The 20248-nt window shown below is 44.8% G+C and overlaps 2 protein-coding genes across 3 annotated transcripts in view; both read left to right on the forward strand.

Annotated features, from left to right (window-relative positions):
• The window catches only part of ZGPAT (zinc finger CCCH-type and G-patch domain containing), a 70148-nt gene extending 65309 nt beyond the window's left edge, over positions 1-4839 (forward strand). The window contains exon 7 of the mRNA XM_063959159.1: positions 4578-4839. Coding sequence (XP_063815229.1) covers positions 4578-4716 — 139 coding nt within the window. The 3' untranslated portion in view covers positions 4717-4839. The remainder of the gene's footprint in view (positions 1-4577) is intronic.
• A 163-nt stretch (positions 4840-5002) lies between these two features.
• LIME1 (Lck interacting transmembrane adaptor 1) overlaps positions 5003-20248 on the forward strand; it is a 44475-nt gene continuing 29229 nt past the window's right edge. Inside the window, exons 1-3 of one of the 2 annotated variants that reach the window (XM_063959166.1) lie at positions 5003-5319; positions 6866-6992; positions 16757-16811. In XM_063959166.1, coding sequence (XP_063815236.1) covers positions 6889-6992; positions 16757-16811 — 159 coding nt within the window. In that variant the 5' untranslated portion in view covers positions 5003-5319; positions 6866-6888. The remainder of the gene's footprint in view (positions 5320-6865; positions 6993-16756; positions 16812-20248) is intronic. The other variant, XM_063959167.1, reaches the window with a different exon arrangement.

Genomic DNA, 20248 nt, shown 5'->3' on the forward strand with positions numbered 1-20248 from the left:
GATTGCTAGTTTAAACAAGAAAGGGAGTTTTACGTGTCCCTTGTCTTCAGAGATGCCTGTTTACTGATTTCCGTTGGACAGGCTTTTTCTCAGATTCCCCCTTAACAGGATTCTCATTTTCACTGTAAGTCCTTTACTCCTCTCTCTTCCGCTCCCACAGAGTTTAGGAAGATAACAGAATAACTCTTTTTCAAGGGCAGTGGGTGACGTTGGTTCCCTAATGGGACAATTTACTGCTACTATCCCACTCTGTACATTAGGTGGCTTCTGAATATCCGGAGGATCCACGAGCTTCTGATTCGACACAGATCCAATTTATGCTCCGCATAGACGTTTCTCAACAGGGTCCGTCAGAGGTTTTTTCATTCCTCGGCACCAGAGACTCTATTTCTTCAGTCAAGTTGCGACGTAATGAGTGGTCGCCTCCATTCCTCTCGGAGCGGGGGACAACAATCTTGTTTCCAGATCAAGCCACCAGGTCAGACTCCTGGGTGAGGGAACATGCCCCGGAGTTTTGTCAGCTGGTCCGCTGTGGGCGGAGATTTCGGATCGACCTCAGGGCGTTCTGACTGACTCTTTAACCCTTTATTACTCTCGGACGGCAGTAGCCGTGGAGGCCCTCAGGGCTCCGGGGAGTTTTCTGGTTATTCTATCCTGCCTCCTTTTCTATTTCTACTTCAGGTTCAGTAACACAGGAGGGGATTATGCGTGCTAGTCCTCTCGGTGGCGCTGGTTGGGCCACGCATGACTTGAAGATACAGATACGCCTGTTGTCAGTAGAGGAGCCTTGGCTCCTACCTCGACTGGACTGTCTACTTCAACAGGCTCCTTTTTTCTCCTTGTTCAATTTTACACTGGTTTCGGTTACCCGTGTGACTGTTCACGAGACCTCAGAAGGGAGGAGTTCCCTAGTTCGGTTAGGCCTACTGGGCTCCGATTTCAGAAGTCTATTACCTCTTCTCGCTTTTGCCACTTTGGGAAAACTTTATGGAACATAATGAAGATAAAAGGGGTTTTTCCCCCTTCTTCCAGTTACCATTCATCTTTGGTTTCTCTGGGAGGTTTTTTTTGCTCCGCTGCGCTTCAAACCACAGTGACCGGAATTTTAGGTCTCTGCCTTTTTCGCTTTTCTTCCAAATGAGATTAGCCTAGCGGCCGTAAGTTCGGCCTCTTGTTCAGGGAGTACTCTATTGGCAACTCCCCGGGCTCGGCTTCGGCCTCAGCGGTCGTTTCTTCCAGAGGGGAGGTCCATTTTTCATATAAATCTGACACTAGTGGTTTTCAATCCTCTCTGAATGTTGTCAGGGCTCGTCAACTCTCTCTACAGAGGTCTCAGGCTATTCGATGAAGTGTTTTTTCTTCTTTGCTCTGGACGATGCTCCCGTACTAAATAGCCGGGGTCCCAGCATATGCTGGACAGTTGGATACATCTGATCATCAGACAGTCTTCTTGGCGGTTACTAGGGAGCCTCCGTTTTCCATTTCAGCGCGCTTTACGCGCATTGTAAGACCTTCGTGGGCAGCCGCCCGCGGGGTCTCCATGAATATTTTGTCGGGCGGCTACTTGGTCAAACCGACATTCGTTTTGTCAAATTCTACAAGTTTGACACTTTTACGGCCTCTGCATCACTGTTTGGCCGAGCAGTTTTTACAGGACTCTCAGCGCTTTCCCACCCGTTTTTGGGAGCTCTGGGACGTCCCCATTGTAACTACACTCCAGTGGCCCCTAGTGGATGAAGGAGAAATCAGGATTTTGGTACTTACCGATAAATCCCTTTCTCCGATTCCACAGGGGCCACTGGACGCCCGCCCAGCGCTGTTTCTCCTGATTTTTGTTTGATTAACGATTGCAGATCACCATATGACTGCTTGTTGGGTTCAGGCTAGCCTGGTTTTTTGTCAGGTTCTGTTCCAGGTTTAGTTTGTGTTCGCCTGGTTTACAGGGCGTCGTTAACCTCCTCTACCTTACGGTTTGTTTATTACAGCTCTCCTCGGGCACAGTTTAACGTAGACTGGCTTGGAGGGGAGATAGTAGGGGAGGAGCTAGCCACAGTGTGAGAATTTTTAAAGTGCCAGCTACCAATACCACCTACTATCTCCCCATTGTAACTACACTCCAGTGGCCCCTGTGGAATCGGAGAAAGGGATTTATCGGTAAGTACCAAAATCCTGATTTACCACATATATAGCCTCTGGGGCTATATATTGTGGTATTTTTGCCAGCCAAGGTGTTTTTATTGCTGCTCAGGGCGCCCCCCCCCAAGCGCCCTGCACCCTCAGTGACCAGAGTGTGAAGTGTGTATGAGGAGCAATGGCGCACAGCTGCAGTGCTGTGCGCTACCTTGGTGAAGACTGATGTCTTCTGCCGCCGATTTTCCGGACCTCTTCTTGCTTCTGGCTCTGTAAGGGGGACGGCGGCGCGGCTCCGGGACCGAACACCAAGGCTGGGCCTGCGGTCGATCCCTCTGGAGCTAATGGTGTCCAGTAGCCTAAGAAGCCCAAGCTGGCTGCAAGCAGGCAGGTTCGCTTCTTCTCCCCTTAGTCCCTCGCTGCAGTGAGCCTGTTGCCAGCAGGTCTCACTGAAAATAAAAAACCTAATTCTATACTTTCTTTCTAGAAGCTCAGGAAAGCCCCTAGTGTGCATCCAACCTCGGCCGGGCACAAAATCTAACTGAGGCTTGGAGGAGGGTCATAGTGGGAGGAGCCAGTGCACACCAGGTGACCTAAAGCTTTCTTTAGTTGTGCCCAGTCTCCTGCGGAGCCGCTATTCCCCATGGTCCTTACGGAGTTCCCAGCATCCACTAGGACGTCAGAGAAATATACTTATTTAGTGGTACAATCATACGGTCATTGAATTCATAAAATTATGTTTAAAGTTTGGCAAACATAAACATTCATTCTATTACCAATCCATTATAATTAATCAATGATACACCATTATGTATGTGTGTGTAATGAATGTATGTATGTATGTATATATATATATATATATATGTATATATGTATGTGTGTGTGTATATGTATATATATATATATATATATATATATATGTGTGTGTGTATGTATGTGTGTATATATATATATATATATATATATATATATGTGTATATATATATATATGTATATGTATGTATATATATATATATATATATTACCTGATTATATAGAAATAATACCTAGTAATAGAATAAAAAGCTTTTTTTTTCATTTAAGTAATAATTGGTATTTGCTGAAAGCTAAATACATTGTACCAATATAGATAAACAGGTCATATCTGAGCATGATAGACCAGTGGGAATGTAATTTTCTTAATTATATTCATACTACATATTTCACTACCATTCCCCCTCCCCTCCACCCATCTGGGATCCCTCTGTGTGTATGTGGGCCAGGAGGACAACTTGTAGTCAGTGGGATCATGAGTATTCACAGCAGCACATATTATTTCAGGAATTACCTAAACTTGTGGTAGTCAGAACCAGTCCACTTGAGTGATTGTGGGAGAAGACTGGTTTGAATATGCCTGGGGCAGTGTCATGAGAGGAAGAGGGGAATGGCAGAGAACAGGAAGCCACAGACTGAGTGTTAGATAGTTGGACAGCCGAGTAATGATGTCTGGCTCTTGATGTGGGAAAATTGCTTTAAATAAAAGGTACATTTGAAAATCAATTTGATGAAAAAAATAAATACAAATGAAAAAACTTTGCTTCAAATAAAAGGTACATTTGAAAATCAAAGTTTTTTCATTTGTTTTTATTTTTTTCATCAAATACTATAAAACTCAGGTTCTCAAACTTGGTCCTCAGGACCCCACAGTTCATGTTTTTCCAGGTCTCCTCACAGAATTACAAGTGAAATAATTTCTCTGCCTGTGGATCTTTTAAAATTTGGCAGTGAGTAATGACTACACCTGTGCACCTGCTAGGTGAGCCATTTGGGGTCCTCAGAACCGAGTTACTTGTGTCTTACACACAGTGGAGGCAGCAGTGTAGGTTGAGCTAATATTTATGATCAGCCAGTGAGGCATATTGGTGAGCCAGTGACCAGTGTGGCAGTTCATGATAGATATATAAGAATTTTTTTACAAAATGCAGGAGGAACTAAGCTATATTGGATTAATAGGCCCCACATTCTCAGGGTCCCCACATTCTCATAATGTTGGTACAGCCCCCAAATGGGCGTGGAGGGCGTTAAGAAGGACCATATTGAGGTTTGCAAACCGTTTTATTTACTGTAATTGCAGGATGACATGTCTGAGGTTAGACCTGTTAGGGGGGGGTTGTGTGTTAATTTGTTACACAGAGTTTTCACCAAACACAGTGGCTCCCAAACTCTGTCCTCAAGGCATCCTAACAGTCCAGCCTCTAAGGATATGTGGTAGGATTAAGTCATCACCTCTGCCCAAGCATGGTTGTCCTTTAAAACCTGGATCAGTAGGGTGCCTTGAGGACAGAGTATGGGAACCCCTGACCAAACCTATTTCAGATGGGACTCTATAAAAAGGCAATGAAAACAGCACATTAAAGGGAGAATTTGTATTTAACAAATGTGCTTCCTGCTTTGTTTTTCCCATGCAGAGAGCACATGGTGAGCACACAGCTAGAAAAACGTCTGTCAGAGGCTCGCACTGCGCTTGTGGAACTACAGCAGGTGGAGAGGGGCTTGCAGAGGGAACAAAAAGCAGCAGATACACACAAGAAGATGACGGAATTCTGAGTCTGGTTACCATGTATATAGATCTGTTTGGCTGTTTACCTTTGTATCAAATTGTACATTCCCCTTTTCCCTCTGGACTACAAATTGTGTGTTTGTGAATGAGAATAAACCATTTTTATACAAGAGGTCTCATGCTGAAGTACCCTTCTGCCTACACCTGTTTTTATTTGACTTTATTTCCCCCCATCCCCCTTTCCTTTAGTGTCATAGCGTAAACGACAAGGGAGTGTCACACCACAAGCAATTTCCTGTGAGGGCACACTCTGCATTCCCCGCCCCAACATCTCTTGCACTCACTCAGTGCTCTCTGGGGTCTAATTAATTTACTTCTGTGTCTATTAATATCCAGCACTCACTTGGAGGCCACCTACTCTCCCTGCCTAAACCAGTACTGACCTTGCTGATAACGGTTGTTTTCTGGTTTATGAACTTGTACTTTTTTCCTAGTACCTTTTTGCACACTTTGTGCACTGAGCTGTGCACTCGCTGTGATTATTCAGACATTCTGCAATCAAGTCCTTCACTCACACTTTGCTGACACTAACAAAGGTCATTGTGATCTGTGCCTGAGGCTAAGGTGATGCTCAGATTTTCTTTGTAAAGGTAAGAAGACTGTGGGTGGAGGGTCGCAGCATAAATCCGTCTAGGGGTAATTTGGTTCAATGCAATTCTGCGCGGTTTGAATAGGGCCAGGAGAATGCCCTTGCTCCCAGACTAAACAGTGTGTTAAATCTCGAACGGTCATTCCCCGCCTAAACTGCCTCACTGCGATGATGTTTTTATTGGCACTAGGTTACGAAATAGCATTGTGTACCTAGGTTTGTTGGATTTCTGCTTGCAACCCCCGGAGGGGTGTGAGAAGAACTCCTCTAGTCGGGGACAGCATTGCGCTGAATTGAATAGCTCTGGGAGCTCACTCCCAGAGATATTCAATCTGCATTGAACTGAATTAAATTGATCTGACCCCATTGATTCTTCCATCTACCTGGTATTTGTGCATAGGTGGAGTGAGGGGTGGTCTTCAGTATGCCGAATGTCGGGATCCCGGCGCACAGTATACCGGCGCCGGAATCCCGACACCCAGCATACCAACAGATATTCTCCCTCGTGGGGGTCCACGAGCCCCCTGGAGGGAGAATAAATAGCGTGGCGCGCTACGTGGCGAGCGCAGCGAGCCTGCAAGGGGCTCCTTTGCGCTCGCCACGCTGTTGCTATGCTGACGGTTGGGCTATCGGCGCCGGTATGCTGGTCGCCGGCATACCATACTACACCCGGAGTGAGGGGTCAGTAGTTTTAGCAGAAGTTTATGAATCGATTGGTATCCGTTTTAGGGAGATAGGTTGATGGTTCTGTCATGTACTGGTTGAAGCAGCTATTGACTATAGAGAATTGGTAAAGGTGTAAGATATAGGTGATCCTAGCCGTAACAGTTTAGGATGTGTCATGGTATCACTGCATATCTGAAGAGAAGGTTTTGGGATTACTTCAAGTGGGAGGTAGCAGGATTTACAGAACCACTGACCTTGTAGATACATTTATGGACCACACTGTGCCAGTGGTGACCATCCTAAGGTATTCTCAGCACTGCACATTTTATAGACCTCCTGTGAGATACACAGGCAAAGTAATTAGTGATTAAATATTTCTAAAAGCCTTCTTTTACCTGTGATGATGAGTAGAGCTGAAAAACCTGCCCTGCCCTCTTTGCATGTAGAGTCACTGACGTATTGGAATAATAATTAAGGGATTACTATTCCCACATACCCAAGAGAACTTTTGGAATTTAGAGAAGACCAGTTTTGGAGGGTAGAAGTATACTCCGCATTGTGTCTAAATGCAGGTTCATGAGTCATGAAATTGAAATAGATATCCCACTTGACTCGCCTGGTGAAATTGCTGTGTTAGACCACATGCTAAGCGCTGCACACCTGCGTCTACACAGGAAGTGGTATAACAGCACAGTACGAATCCTCCAGGGCATCGCACACTGTACCACAGGATACACACTAGAGCTGGCTGCACAGGAGTCCAATGTGAACAGGATTTATAAAGGGTGCAGCTCAGCTGGTGTCAGCCATGTTTATATTTTCTCCTTGATAGCGATGCCAGGCTATGGTGTTTTTTGTCTTTCTGTTTTTGTTCTGCACAGCTTGATAGGTAAAGGTTGCCACTATGGCTCCTGGTCCTGTGAACCCTGACCACATCCTGCTTCCTCTATGTTCTGCACTGGGGATGTTTCTGCTGCTCTGCGGCCTTTGCACACTCTGCAAAAGAAGGTATGTCTCTGGAACGTATTTCTCTGCTTAATCTGGCCCATATAACACTTATTATGTACATGTGTTGTTTTTGCGAGATTTGAAGGTGTTTGTAATCATAAACTTGTAGTTCTAAGCATCGTATAGGCTATTTATAAAGTGTCGTCATATTGCATAGTGCTGTCCCCAAGGGGATTTTAATGTAAATAATGAAAATACAATAACTTGAAGCTGATGGTAAATATAACCGCCTATGGCCCTCATTCCGACCTGGTCGCACGCAGACCGTTTTTTGCACTGCTGCGATCAGGTTATCGTTGCCTACAGGGGAGGGGGGTTAGGGCTGTGCAGGGGAGCGATCGCTTGTGCAGAGAGCTACACAAACAAAAAGTTTGTGCAGTGTCTGCACAGCTCAAGACTTAGCCGCTGCAAAGAATCTTCTTGGAGCTGACATCCGGATCCCTCCCTGCAAACGGCCGGACACGCCTGCGTTTTCTTTGTCACTCCCAGAAAACGGTGAGTTGACACCCTCGGCCGGCCTCTTCCTGTCAATCTTGCGTCCGCCGCTGTGAACGCTTTTTCGTTCTTGTCGCTGCCCGGTGGCGGCCAGCACGCATGCGCTGTTGTGACCCGATCGCCTGGCTGCAAAATCTGCAGAGTGCAATCGGGTCGGAATGACCCCCTATAATCTAAGTAGTTTGGAGAACACCAAAATGACAGTTGTAGCAGCATGACTCTTAATGATGAGAGATGGAAGATGGAGATGTGAGCAGCAAAGCAGTTATGTAGTCCAGCATACATTAATAGATCACACACCTCCCAACATTTAGGGGTCAATTTAATTAGGAGTGAATAGGGTGACTTGCCGCGTGGAAATGCCAATAATGCCACCTTGGCTCACCCCAAACTCGGAGATTTTAGTAAGCAGTCCTATGGGACTGCAAACAAAAATCTGTGAGTTTGGAGCCATCATAAAGTCTGCACTTAATTGTGGCTAATTGAATTGACCCCTTAGAAATGCTGAATCAGGACAAAATAGACACTGCCCCTGATACGGCCAGAAACTCCCAATTGTGGTCAGGACTCCACCTCTTTAATTTCTCACGAGTCTGGACTGTCACAAAATGAATGGGACAAAAAGGAGGTGTATGTGTGTGTATATGGGTTTTAGTCTGAAGATAAATCCATGGGCATGTTTTAATGTAGATGACTACCACGGTTGGACAAATCGGTTACAGGTATAATCTTGTTTTGGCGATCCAGACATTTTCAGCATGTTCCTCTTCCATTCATCTGCTAAAAGATGTGAAGGGAAGGGAAATAGTGTATTTTAGACATTGTTGAAAACACCAGCTCTGGACAACCAGAATTCACACTATACACAAGCAGCAAAAAGAGCAAATATCAAAATATGTAGATATTCTCTACAGTAAGCTGCTTGGTGGTTTCTCTGTTACTCAGACTGCACAGAGTACTATTGATAGTAGTAGAATAAGTAAATTACTAGCCAATTAGCTCTGCTTTGCTAATCTTAAGGTGCATACACATGGTGCAATTTTGACTATACTAGAAACTAGATTGTACACTTTAGTCCAAATTGACCTACTTGCACACTTTTTTTTTTTTTTTTTAGATACCTACCCCACGTGACCGTGCATCGGCATTGCAAGCTGTATACACACGGTGTGATATGTGCTATGTTTTCTACTGATATGGACTATATAGTTCATATCGGTATTTCAGATTGCCCCGTCTGTATGCATCTTTACTCTAGCAATTAAAAGTACACTGGAAGAAAAACAATTAATCCAAAAGTGTAATTAGCACTAGCGATATCACAAAATCCTGTAGCAGTGGTTCCTAATCTCTGTCCTCAAGGCACCATAACAGTCCAGATTTTAAGGCTATCCATGCTTAAGCACAGGTGACATTAATTAGTACTTTAGTTAATTTGATACCACATGTGCACAAGCATGTATGTCCTTAAAACCTGGATTGTTTTTGAGAAACTCTGCAGTATGGTGTAGTGACTCTCAGCGGGAAAGAGCAATAATTGTAATTGAATTGAAATTACATTTCATAGTGTTCTTTAAACTAGGAGAAATTCTAAGTTAGAGTATTAAGCATAGGTTACTTATTTAGCATAATTTAGAGGAGGGGGGTTCTCATCTCTACATCAGGGTTGGCTGCCTTTTATGGAGAATCATATAAGAGGAAAGTAGCCCATATATCAATCAGCCAGATCCCTGGTTCGCTGTTCGGCCATCTCCCTGATGAGTACCAAAATCCAAGTATTCTATCTCTGACTGTCCCTCCTGATCATTTCTAGGGCGGAATTGGTTTCCAACATGATGGATTTTACCACCCGCCTGAAACAATAATCCGTAAAATGCAGGATTTTGCTGATGGATTGTTAATGTAACACACCTAGCCGCATCTTAATTAAACACATAGGGAAACTAAGAACTATTGTATTCTCATGCACATAGAAAATGCTTGTTGCAATGCAAGAGTTCATAAACAATAATAATGTTCCCCAACAATGTTAGGAATAATTATTACATTCCAAGATCCCATGTTATATTACCATTACTATATATTAATACAGTTGTAGAAACCCAGGAAATATTTATCCATACAAATTTGTTTATGCTAAGAAATTGTGAACTTTTCTTATGGCTTTTGTCTATAATATTTTGTGATTGTCTTAAATCACATCTTATCACTTCACCAATATGTAATACCCCTTCACACCCAAAAAATAACCTGGGTCTAGTGACCTGGGAATCCAACCGGGATGCAGTAAGGATAGCGATGGACGGGATACCGGTGCTCGAAATACCGACTCCAGAATCCCGTCCTCAGTTGGAACACCGGCGTCAACTTCCAGACAGAACTCGAGATCCCGGCGTCTAAATACCGATGCCCGGAATCCCGATCCTTTTTTCAGTGGGACTCCATCGCGTCCCGCTGCAGGGACGGGAGTTAGGTTTAGCAGTCAGAAGGAGGGTTAGGGTAAGGCTTCAGGCATGGGAAGGTTAGGGTTAGGTACCGGGCAGGGAGGGTTAGGCACTTTGGGGTCTATTTACTAAGCCTTGGATGGTGATAAGTCGCTGTAGATAAAGTACCAGCCAATCGGCCCCAAACTGTCATTTTTCAAACACAGCCTGTGGCATGGCAGTTAGGAGCCGATTAGCTGGTACTTTATCTCCATCCAAGGCTTAGTAAATAGACCCCTTAGCCAGGGAGGTTAGGCTTAAGCACCTAGCGGGGAGGGTTAGGGTTAGCAGTCAGAAGGAGGGTTAGGGTTAGGCTTCAGGGATGGGAAGGTTAGGCACTTAGCAGGGGAGGTTAGGCACCTAGCGGGGAGGGTTAGGGTTAGCAGTCAGTCAGAAGGAGGGTTAGGGTTAGGCTTCAGGGATGGGAAGGTTAGGCACTTAGCAGGGGAGGTTAGGCACCTAGCGGGGAGGGTTAGGGTTAGCAGTCAGTCAGAAGGAGGGTTAGGGTTAGGCTTCAGGGATGGGAAGGTTAGGCACTTAGCAGGGGAGGTTAGGCACCTAGCGGGGAGGGTTAGCAGTCAGTCAGAAGGAGGGTTAGGGTTAGGCTTCAGGGATGGGAAGGTTAGGCACTTAGCAGGGGAGGTTAGGCACCTAGCGGGGAGGGTTAGGGTTAGCAGTCAGTCAGAAGGAGGGTTAGGGTTAGGCTTCAGGGATGGGAAGGTTAGGCACTTAGCAGGGGAGATTAGGCACCTAGCGGGGAGGGTTAGGTTTAGCAGTCAGAAGGGGGGTTAGGGTTAGGCTTCAGGGATGGGAAGGTTAGGCACCTAGCAGGGAGGGTTAGGTTTAGGCAGCGGGGAAGGGAAGATTAGGTACCACCGGGGAGGGGTAGGGTAAAGGTGAGTGTTAGGGGGCTTAATGGGGGGCTGTCGGGATTCTGATGGACGGAATACCGTTGTCGATATACTGACAGCCTGCATCCCGTCCATCTGCAAATCATACTGAACCCATTCAACCTGGGTAGAAAGCAGGATTGGTCTCTTTAAGCACCTAGGTTATGTGCAGTGTGAATGAGTGACCTGAGACATTCGACCTGGCTCACTTGGTTATGATGTCCTCTCCAAGCACTTGCCGAGTAGAAGCCCTGGCAATAACACAGGTCCAGCCTGCGGTGTGAATGGGTTTCAAGACTCTGACACAGCTTGAAACTTGTGTTCAGTGACCCAGGTTGTACCCAGGATTTTTGTGTGAATGGGGTATTTACGTTTTTGTGTTTAGAAAAATGTTACATACATATCCTTAACTGAAGTGCATGATGATTACATCACTTTGCAAAGGAGGCTACTGTAGTTTGGCAATTCTGAGAATTTAAAATTTACACACAATATAAGAAGGGGATCTGGATTTTATGTCTAAAAGATAGGGTTCTCATCTCCAGTCCACAGGCAGAAATCCTCAAGGCATGACCTGTTGGGAATGCAATCCTCAAGGTGTTAAGGATATACTAGACATGCTTGTTCACAGATGGTGTAATCAAACTGACTGAGGTACTAATTAATGTCACATCTGCTTTAGCGTAGATATCTTTAAAACCTGGACTGTTAGGGTCCCTTGAGGGAGTTTGGGAACCACTGCACTAGAATTTATACATCAATATATATATTAAACTGATATTGCAATCTAAAAATGTATTCAAATCAAGGTTTATAAATAAAACTAGTTACAAGCCTGTCAAAATGACTGTTAAACATAACCATAATGTCAGTGCTGGTGGCTGTGCGCGTCTGAGCAGAGCAACACTTGAATTGTTCTGTCGGGCGCTATCTAGTGGCCGCCGGCATGTAAAACACTTTAATCCTCCCTCCCATAGAGGTGAGGAGCAGCGTTAGCCTTTTATTATATAGGATGTGATGGCAGAATATAGTAGCCCAAATAATTGTTTTAAGAATTTGGATAATCCTCTCTCATTTTGTTTTAAAAACTATATATGTTCAAACATTGGGGTAGATGTATTAACCTGGAGAAGGCATAAGGAAGTAATAAACCAGTGTTAAGTGCAAGGCGATAAACACGCCAGCCAATCAGCTCCCATATGTAAATTAACAGTTAGGATCTGCTTGGCTGGTGCATTATCACTTAACACTACTTTATCACTTCCTTATGCCTTCTCCATGTTAATACATCTACCCCAATGTACCCATTTAAAAGCATAAATGCAAAAACAATAATATAAAAAAAAGCGACGCAGTCATCCTGTCGACATTTACACCATCGACAATCAATATGTGAAATTTATGATGCTGAGATTGTTGAAATGTAAACATTTGAAATGCTGACATGCTCTTAATGTTGACAGGTTTAGGGGTATATGCAATTCACGGCGACTCGCGGCAAATTATCGACGTTTTTTAATTCGACACAATTCGACAGGTGAATTCCGGCAGGTGGCTGCCGGAATTCACCATATTCAATGAAAAACGGATTCGACAGTCCCGCGGGCGAAAAACGGCCGATTTGCCGGATTTTGCCGCGATTTAAAAAAACGGGAAAAACCCGTAAAAAAAATGGCGTGGGGTCCCCCCTTCAAAGCATAACCAGCCTCTGGCTCTTCGAGCTGGTCCTGGTTCTAAAAATGCGGGGGAAAATTGGGCAGGGATCCCCCGTATTTTTAAAACCAGCACCGGGCTCTGCGCCTGGTGCTGGTGCAAAAAATACGGGGGACAAAAAGAGTAGGGGTCCCCCGTATTTTTTACACCAGCATCGGGCTCCACTAGCTGGACAGATAATGCCACAGCCGGGGGTCACTTTTATACAGTGCCCTGCGGCCGTGGCATTAAATATCCAACTAGTCACCCCTGGCCGGGGTACCCTGGGGGAGTGGGGACCCCTTCAATCAAGGGGTCCCCCCCCCCTCAGCCACCCAAGGGCCAGGGGTGAAGCCCGAGGCTGTCCCCCCCCATCCAATGGCTGCGGATGGGAGGCTGATAGCCTTGAGAAAAATGACAAGAATATTGTTTTTTCCAGCAGTACTACAAGTCCCAGCAAGCTTCCCCCGCAAGCTGGTACTTGGAGAACCACAAGTACCAGCATGCGGGAGAAAACCGGGCCCGCTGGTACCTGCAGTTCTACTGGGAAAAAAAATACCCAAATAAAAACAGTACACAGACACAGTGACAGTAAAACTTTATTACACACTGCCGACACACACATACTTACCTATGTTGACACGCCGACTGCCACGGTCTCCGACGATCCGAGGGTACCTGTGAAAAAAATTATACTCCCCTTCCAGCGTCCAGAGGTACATCCACGTCCAGAGATACATCCACGTACTTGTTAAAAAAAAAAAAACGAACACTCGTACCACCGGACTGAAAGGGGTCCCATGCTTTCACATCAGACCCCTTTCCCCGAATGCCGGGACACCACGTGACTCCTGTCACTGAAGTCCCTTCAGCCAATCAGGAAGCGCTACTTCCGTGGCGCTCACCTGATTGGCTGTGCGCTGTCTGAGCTGTCAGACAGCGCATCGCAAAGCCTCTCCATTACTTTCAATGGTGAGAACTTTGCCGTCTGCGGGGGTTACCCGCGGTCAGCCGCTGACCGGCGGGTGACCTCACCGCTAGCCGCTAAGTTCCCACCATTGAAAGTAATGGACGGAGCTGTGCGATGCGTTGTCTGAGTTCAGACAGCGCACAGCCAATCAGGTGAGCGCAACGAAGTTGCGCTTCCTGATTGGCTTTAGAGACCTTTCTGTGACAGCTGTCACTCTGAGAGGTCTCTCTGCATTCGGGGTAAGGGGTCCCATGTGTAAGCATGGGACCCCTTTCAGTCCGGCATGGTACGGGTGTCCGTTTTTTTTTTTTTAACAAGTACGTGGATTTATCTCTGGACCCTGGCTGAGGTGAGTATATTGATCTTTTATTTTCAGGTATCCGTGGATTCTACTTGGAGAAGAGGACCGATGTCGGCGTGTGAACATAGGTAAGTATGTGTGTGTCGACGTATGAAATAAAGTTTTACTGTCACGGTGTGTGTGTCCTGTTTTTATTTGGGTATTTTTTTTCCAGTAGAACTACAGGTACCAGCGGGCCCGTTTTTCTCCCGCATGCTGGTACTTGTGGTTCTCCAAGTACCAGCTTGCGGGGGAGGCTTGCTGGGACTTGTAGTTCTTCTGGAAAAACAATATTCTTGACATTTTACCAAGGCTATCAGCCTCCCATCCGCAGCCATTGGATGGGGGGGACAGCCTCGGGCTTCACCCCTGGCCCTTGGGTGGCTGGGGGGGGGGACCCCTTGATTAAAGGGGTCCCCACTCCCCCAGGGTACCCCGGCCAGGGGTGACTAGTTGGATATTTAATGCCACGGCCGCAGGGCACTGTATAAAAGTGACCCCCGGCTGTGGCATTATCTGTCCAGCTAGTGGAGCCCGATGCTGGTGTAAAAAATACGGGGGACCCCTACTCGTTTTGTCCCCCGTATTTTTTGCACCGAGGCTGGTTATGCTTTGGAGGGGGGACCCCACGCCATTTTTTTCAGGGATTTCACCATTCCATCTATAAAAAAAAAATATATATTATTTTTAAAAATATATAAATACTTGTGCCTCCCAAAAAGACAAACCAAGTACCTAATCTCTTCTAATATAAATAGATCTGATATTACCACGAAAAAAACCCACAAAAAAAACATGTTTTAAATTTTTTTTATTGGTTTCACCCTCCAAAGTGTGGCTGATTGAAAATGACGAATTTGCTGTCTAAAAGCACTGCTGTCGAATTTCCAAACTTGAATTGAATATGCTTTTGTCGAATTGCAGCACTTGTATCATTGCAGAAAAGTCGAATTTGCAAAAAGTCGAATTTCAAAAAGTCGAATTTTGAAAGTCCGTTTTTTTGACGGAAAGCACTGAATTGCATTGACGAATTTTTTTTTTTGGCGAAAAATACCTGAAATTCGACAATTTCGGGAATTCGACCGCAATTGCATATACCCCTAAGGCTGCGAGGTGGTGGTTAGGATTAGAGGTTAGCATTTCTCACCACTGGAACTGCTGTAGGAACAGCTGATACTCGCCACAGGCTGACCGCCTGACCCACTATACAAGGTCACAGCTAAACCACCAAGAATGTTTTGCCAACATTCTAATCATGTTGACATTTCATCATTGTCGACGTGATTGATGTTAAAAAAGTCAATGTTGTCTTTATGAATGTCAATAAAATATACCAAACACTAACAACAAAAAAAAAAGTATATGCTTTCTTACATATATGAAACTGATTTTATCAGATCACTTAAAGTAAAAATCTTGCAGCAGAGGATTGTAGTGTTATTAATTTTTCTTTACACATTGTAGATTGTATTATAATTTATTGCCTGAAATATATTATATTATATTTTAAATAGCAGTTTACCCAAAATGTGCTGTATTTTTGTTCCACTAGCTGATATGAAATATATGTTTTTAGCAATGACCTTCCCATTTATCTGTAATCTGGGACCCCTTTTGCTCTGGATTGCGGCGATGCTCCCAGCTCCACAAATTTGTGTTCATTTTTATTTTTTACAATTGATTGTATTTCTACTGTGCTATATTGGATAATGATATCTTTGTTTTTTTTATTACCTTTCTGACTTGATTTTACAAGTTGGGAGTAGAGCAAAAAAAAAAAAAAATAACTGTGCATCTGGACAAACCATGTGCACTGCAGGTGGGGTAGATGTAACGTGCAGAGAGACTTATGGGCCCTACACACTGATCGATACCAGTGAAAGATATGAACGATATCGTTCATTAATGAACGAGATACCATTCATATCTTTCAGTGTGTAAACACCAGCGACGAACGATGTGCGGCCCCGCGCTCGTTCATCGCTGGTGCCGGCTCATTGATACATGCAGGCCAATATGGACAATATCGGGTGACGGGAAGAGTGAAGAAACTTCACTCCTCCATCACCCCCCCCCTCCGCCGCTGGCTCGGCCGTCTGCCATATCGGCCGTCTGGCAGCTTGGTGACGGGTTGCTAGGTGTGTAGGGCCCTTTAGATTTGGGTGGGATGTGTTCAAACTGACATCTAAATTGCAGTGTAAAAATAAAGCTGGCCAGCTTTTGGGAGCTACTGTACATGCAAAAGCAGCCGGTATTTACCCTGAAGGCAAAAGCAGCTGGTATTTACCCTGCATGCAAAAAATAAAGTGTTTACATCCTTGAACTAGAATATGGTTTTTCCTGATGCAAAGTTACTCACAGTTTTCTTTGCTTGCTTCCAACACACAATCAGCCCCTTTGTTCATTGGGTTATGTTTATACTTTCATGTATGTGTTATTGACGTGCTTGACTACAAAATAACTGGTGAAAAAAAATATAGACTTCCTGTCATTGTGCCAGCAATACTACAGTATTTTTGTAACCCAACACCAAGGCCGCTGAGGGCTGAGCGGGGTCCAAATACTGGGGTGTGTGGCCAAATCAGGGAGGTGTGGCCATGCCTCTCTGTAGAAAAAAAAATACTATACATGGCGTGAGAAGTACACTTGACTCCAAACCCTCTCTCCCCCCCCCCCCTTCCCCCACACACACACACACACACACACACACACCCTTTTCGGTGCCCATATACAATACACTGGGTTTTGCTGTTTTAAATTCTGCTAACACATTCGCAGACAATGTGTGACTTTGATAACTTACTATTTGATAATTAAACCCCTGAGAATAGCACAGGTTTGTTTAATGTGTAGTAAGTAACTTTATGTCTTCTAAGTTGTCTGTCTTTGATTAGGAAGAAGAGGAAGATGAGGAATATTTGTTCCAGTGGAGTGGCCCTCGTGGATGTGGTAAAGAAAATTAGATGACTGAAGAGGGTTTAAAATTAGAATGACAGGCAAATGAAAGGAGTTTAGAGCGATTTCATATTTACCTCTCAGAGAAGGGAGCTACAGTGTAATTAGTCACAATATAGCCCCTGCCAATCAGCTCCTAACTGCCATGTTACTGGGCGATGTTTGAAAAATAACAGTTAGGAGCTGGTTGCCTGGTGCTTTATCTCTGTCCACTTTATCTCCATCCAAGGCTTAGTAAATAGACCCCTATACTAGATACTGTATCATTAAAGTGTACCTGCCACCAATGTACAATGGAGGAGCTATTTGCTGGGCTGTATCAATATAAAGATAAATGCACTAGGAAAGAGATTCCCCTGTGATGTCAGTACTTCCTACAGTAAATTGCTTCATATTTCCACATTGGCATCTATTAGGACTTCCCTGTGCACCTCAGGGTGCGTTCCTATGCTCTGGAATTTGGAGACTCCTCCGCAAGCGACATCCTGAAGAGGTGAACTGGAGCAAATTGTATGTCTTAATCAATCTTGACAGTAACTGTCTTTGGGCTGTCTTTATTGTAGTGATGAGCGGATTCGGTTTTACTCGGTTTTACTCGGTTCTCAAAACCGAATCTTATTGGCTATCCAAAACACGTGACATCAGTGAGCCAATAAGATTCGGTTTTGAGAACCGAGTAAAACCGAGTAAAACCGAATCCGCTCATCACTACTTTATTGCATGTGACATTTTTGTGTGTTTGAAGTCTCGTGTTGTTTTGTTACTGCATGTCTAGGAATACATGTATCTGCAGTTGTGCAACTGGATGGAGCAAATTGCATCTCATATATGTTATATGTATCCTACACTATATGGACAAAAGGATTCGGACACCTGACCATTACACCAACAGGGACTGTAGTGACATTATATTCAAATACATATATTTTAATATGGAGTTGGTCCCCATTTTGCAGCTATAACAGCTTCCACTCTTCTTGGAAGGCTTTCCACAAGATTTTGGAGTGTTTGTGCCCGTTTATTCTGTAGAGCATTTATGAGGTTAGGCACTGATGTTGGACAAGAAGGCCTGGCTCCCAATCTCCGTTCCAGTTCATCCCAAAGGTGCTCAATAGGGTTGTGGTCAGGGCTCTGTGCAGTCCAGTCAAGTTCTTCCACACCGAACTCTTCAAACCATGTCTTTTATAGTCCTTGCTTTGTGCACTGGGGCACAGTCATGTTGGAATAGAAAAGGGCCTTCCCAAACTGTTGCCACAAAGTTTGGAAGCATATCATTGTCCAAAATGTCTTGGTATACTAAAGCATTATGATTGCTCTTCACTGGAGATAAGGAGCCTAGGTCAAACCCTGAAAAACAGCCCCATACCATTATCCCTCCTCCACCAAACTTCACAGTTGGCACAATGCAATCAGGCAGGTAATGTTCTCCCGGCATAAGCCAAACCCAGACTTGCCCATCTGACTGCCAAACAGAGGCATGATTAGTCACTCCACAGAACATGTTTTCACTTCTCCACAGACCAGTGCTTTACACCACTCCATCCGACGCTTGGCATTGGACTTGGTGAAGTGAGGCTTGCATGCAGCTGTTTGGCCATGAAAACCCATTCCATTAAGCTGCGGCTGCACAGTTTTTGTGCTTACATTAATGCCAGTGGAAGTTTGGAACTCTACAGCTATGGAATCAGAAGAGCGTTGGTGACTTTTACGCACCATGCCCCTTAGCAGTCGTTGACCCTGCTTGGTGATTTTACGTGCTCTTCCACTTTGTTGCTGTTGTTTCTAAACGCTTCCACTTTCTAATAATATAACTTACAGTTGACTGTGGAATATCCAGCAGGGTTGAATTTTCACAAACCATCTTATTGCAAAGGTGGCATCCTATCACCGTACCACGCAACGGGTCTGATTGAAACACCTGAATTCAATAATTAACAGGTGTGGCCAAATAATTGGTCCAGATAGTGTGTATATAGAGACCCAATAATTGCAAGTTTGGAGATGGTGCTGAAATAGTTTATGTAATTCTTAGTGAAAATGGCAATGGGGCACTTCTGCAAAACAATGAACACCCTTAAAATGAGCACTCTCCCTCTCTACCCCCTTTATCTAATTTCTGTACTCTTGCACCACAAAACAATATTTGATGTTTGCACTGCTAGGTAAAACTAGGCATACTGGTTCCCCTATTCCGTAATTTGAAAAGGACTGCCCTTACTCGCTCCTCAATGAAAAGTATAATCGTGTTGAACAATCCCAAAAACTTTGGGACTAATTCAGATCTGATCGCAGCAGCAAATTTGTTAGCTAATGGGCAAAACAATGTGTGGGGTGGGGGGCAGTTATAACATGTGCAGAGAGAGTTAGATTTGGGTGTGTTCAAACTGAAATCTAAATTGCAGTGTAAAAATAAAGCAGACAGTATTTACCCTGCACAGAAACAATATATCCCACCCAAACCTAACTCGCTGCACGTTATATCTGCCCCCCCCCCCCCCACTCACACACACACACACACACACACACACACACACACACACACACACTTTGCAGTGCTCATGGTTTTGCCCATTAGCTAACAAATTTACTGCTGCAGTCAGATCTGAATTACCCCCTTTGTTGGAAATATAGACATTAACATTTCAAACGAGAAGAGTTTAGCGTCACTTTAGTTAGTGCAGTGATTCTTATGTAGTTCATTCTAGTGAAATAATACAGATGAAATTCAGGGTTTCTCTTACATCCTAGTGGATACTGGTGTCTTGTACTTAGTGCCATGTGGTATAGATCGGGTCCACTGGAGCCTGGCACTTTAAAACTTTTAGTGTGTGTATGCATGTGCTGACTCCTCCCCTCTATGTCCCTCCTACCAGACTCAGTTTAGAAAAATGTGCCCAAGGAGCCGGGTGCATGTCTCTGGAGCTCTAGAGATTTTTCTTTTAAATTTAATTTAGTTTATTATTTTCAGGTAGCTCTGCTTGGCAGACCGACTACCTGCTTCGTGGAACTTGGTTCGGTCTCCCCTCTAACCTCCTGAGGGTTAATGGTTCGTAATCCCAGCTGACAGGACACTGAGCCTCCTAAGGTGCTGATCACTCATCGTCAGTATGTGTGCCCACATCAGCAGCTAGCCGCCACCCTCTAACAGATGCCAAAGACCAGGTGCGGTGAGTGTTACACCGGGGTCCCGGTTAGTGGGTCTCCGGTGCAGTTTTGCGGCATGTCACGTGGCGGTCACGGGCTCGGAGCTGCGGTGCCCGCCGAAGACGGAACTGGCTTTGGACTATTGCTCACCAGTGCTCACTGTCATGTAAGGCTTTGTGTGGATTGTAAATTACATTTCCGAGGTGTTATACACTTGTGGCCAGTATAATCCTGTCAGGGACCGCGCACCATTGCAAGGGGCGGGGCTTCCCAAAGCGGGACCAGCG

This window comes from Pseudophryne corroboree, chromosome 3 (genome assembly GCF_028390025.1).
Source record: "Pseudophryne corroboree isolate aPseCor3 chromosome 3, aPseCor3.hap2, whole genome shotgun sequence".
Taxonomy (NCBI): Eukaryota; Metazoa; Chordata; class Amphibia; order Anura; family Myobatrachidae; genus Pseudophryne; species Pseudophryne corroboree.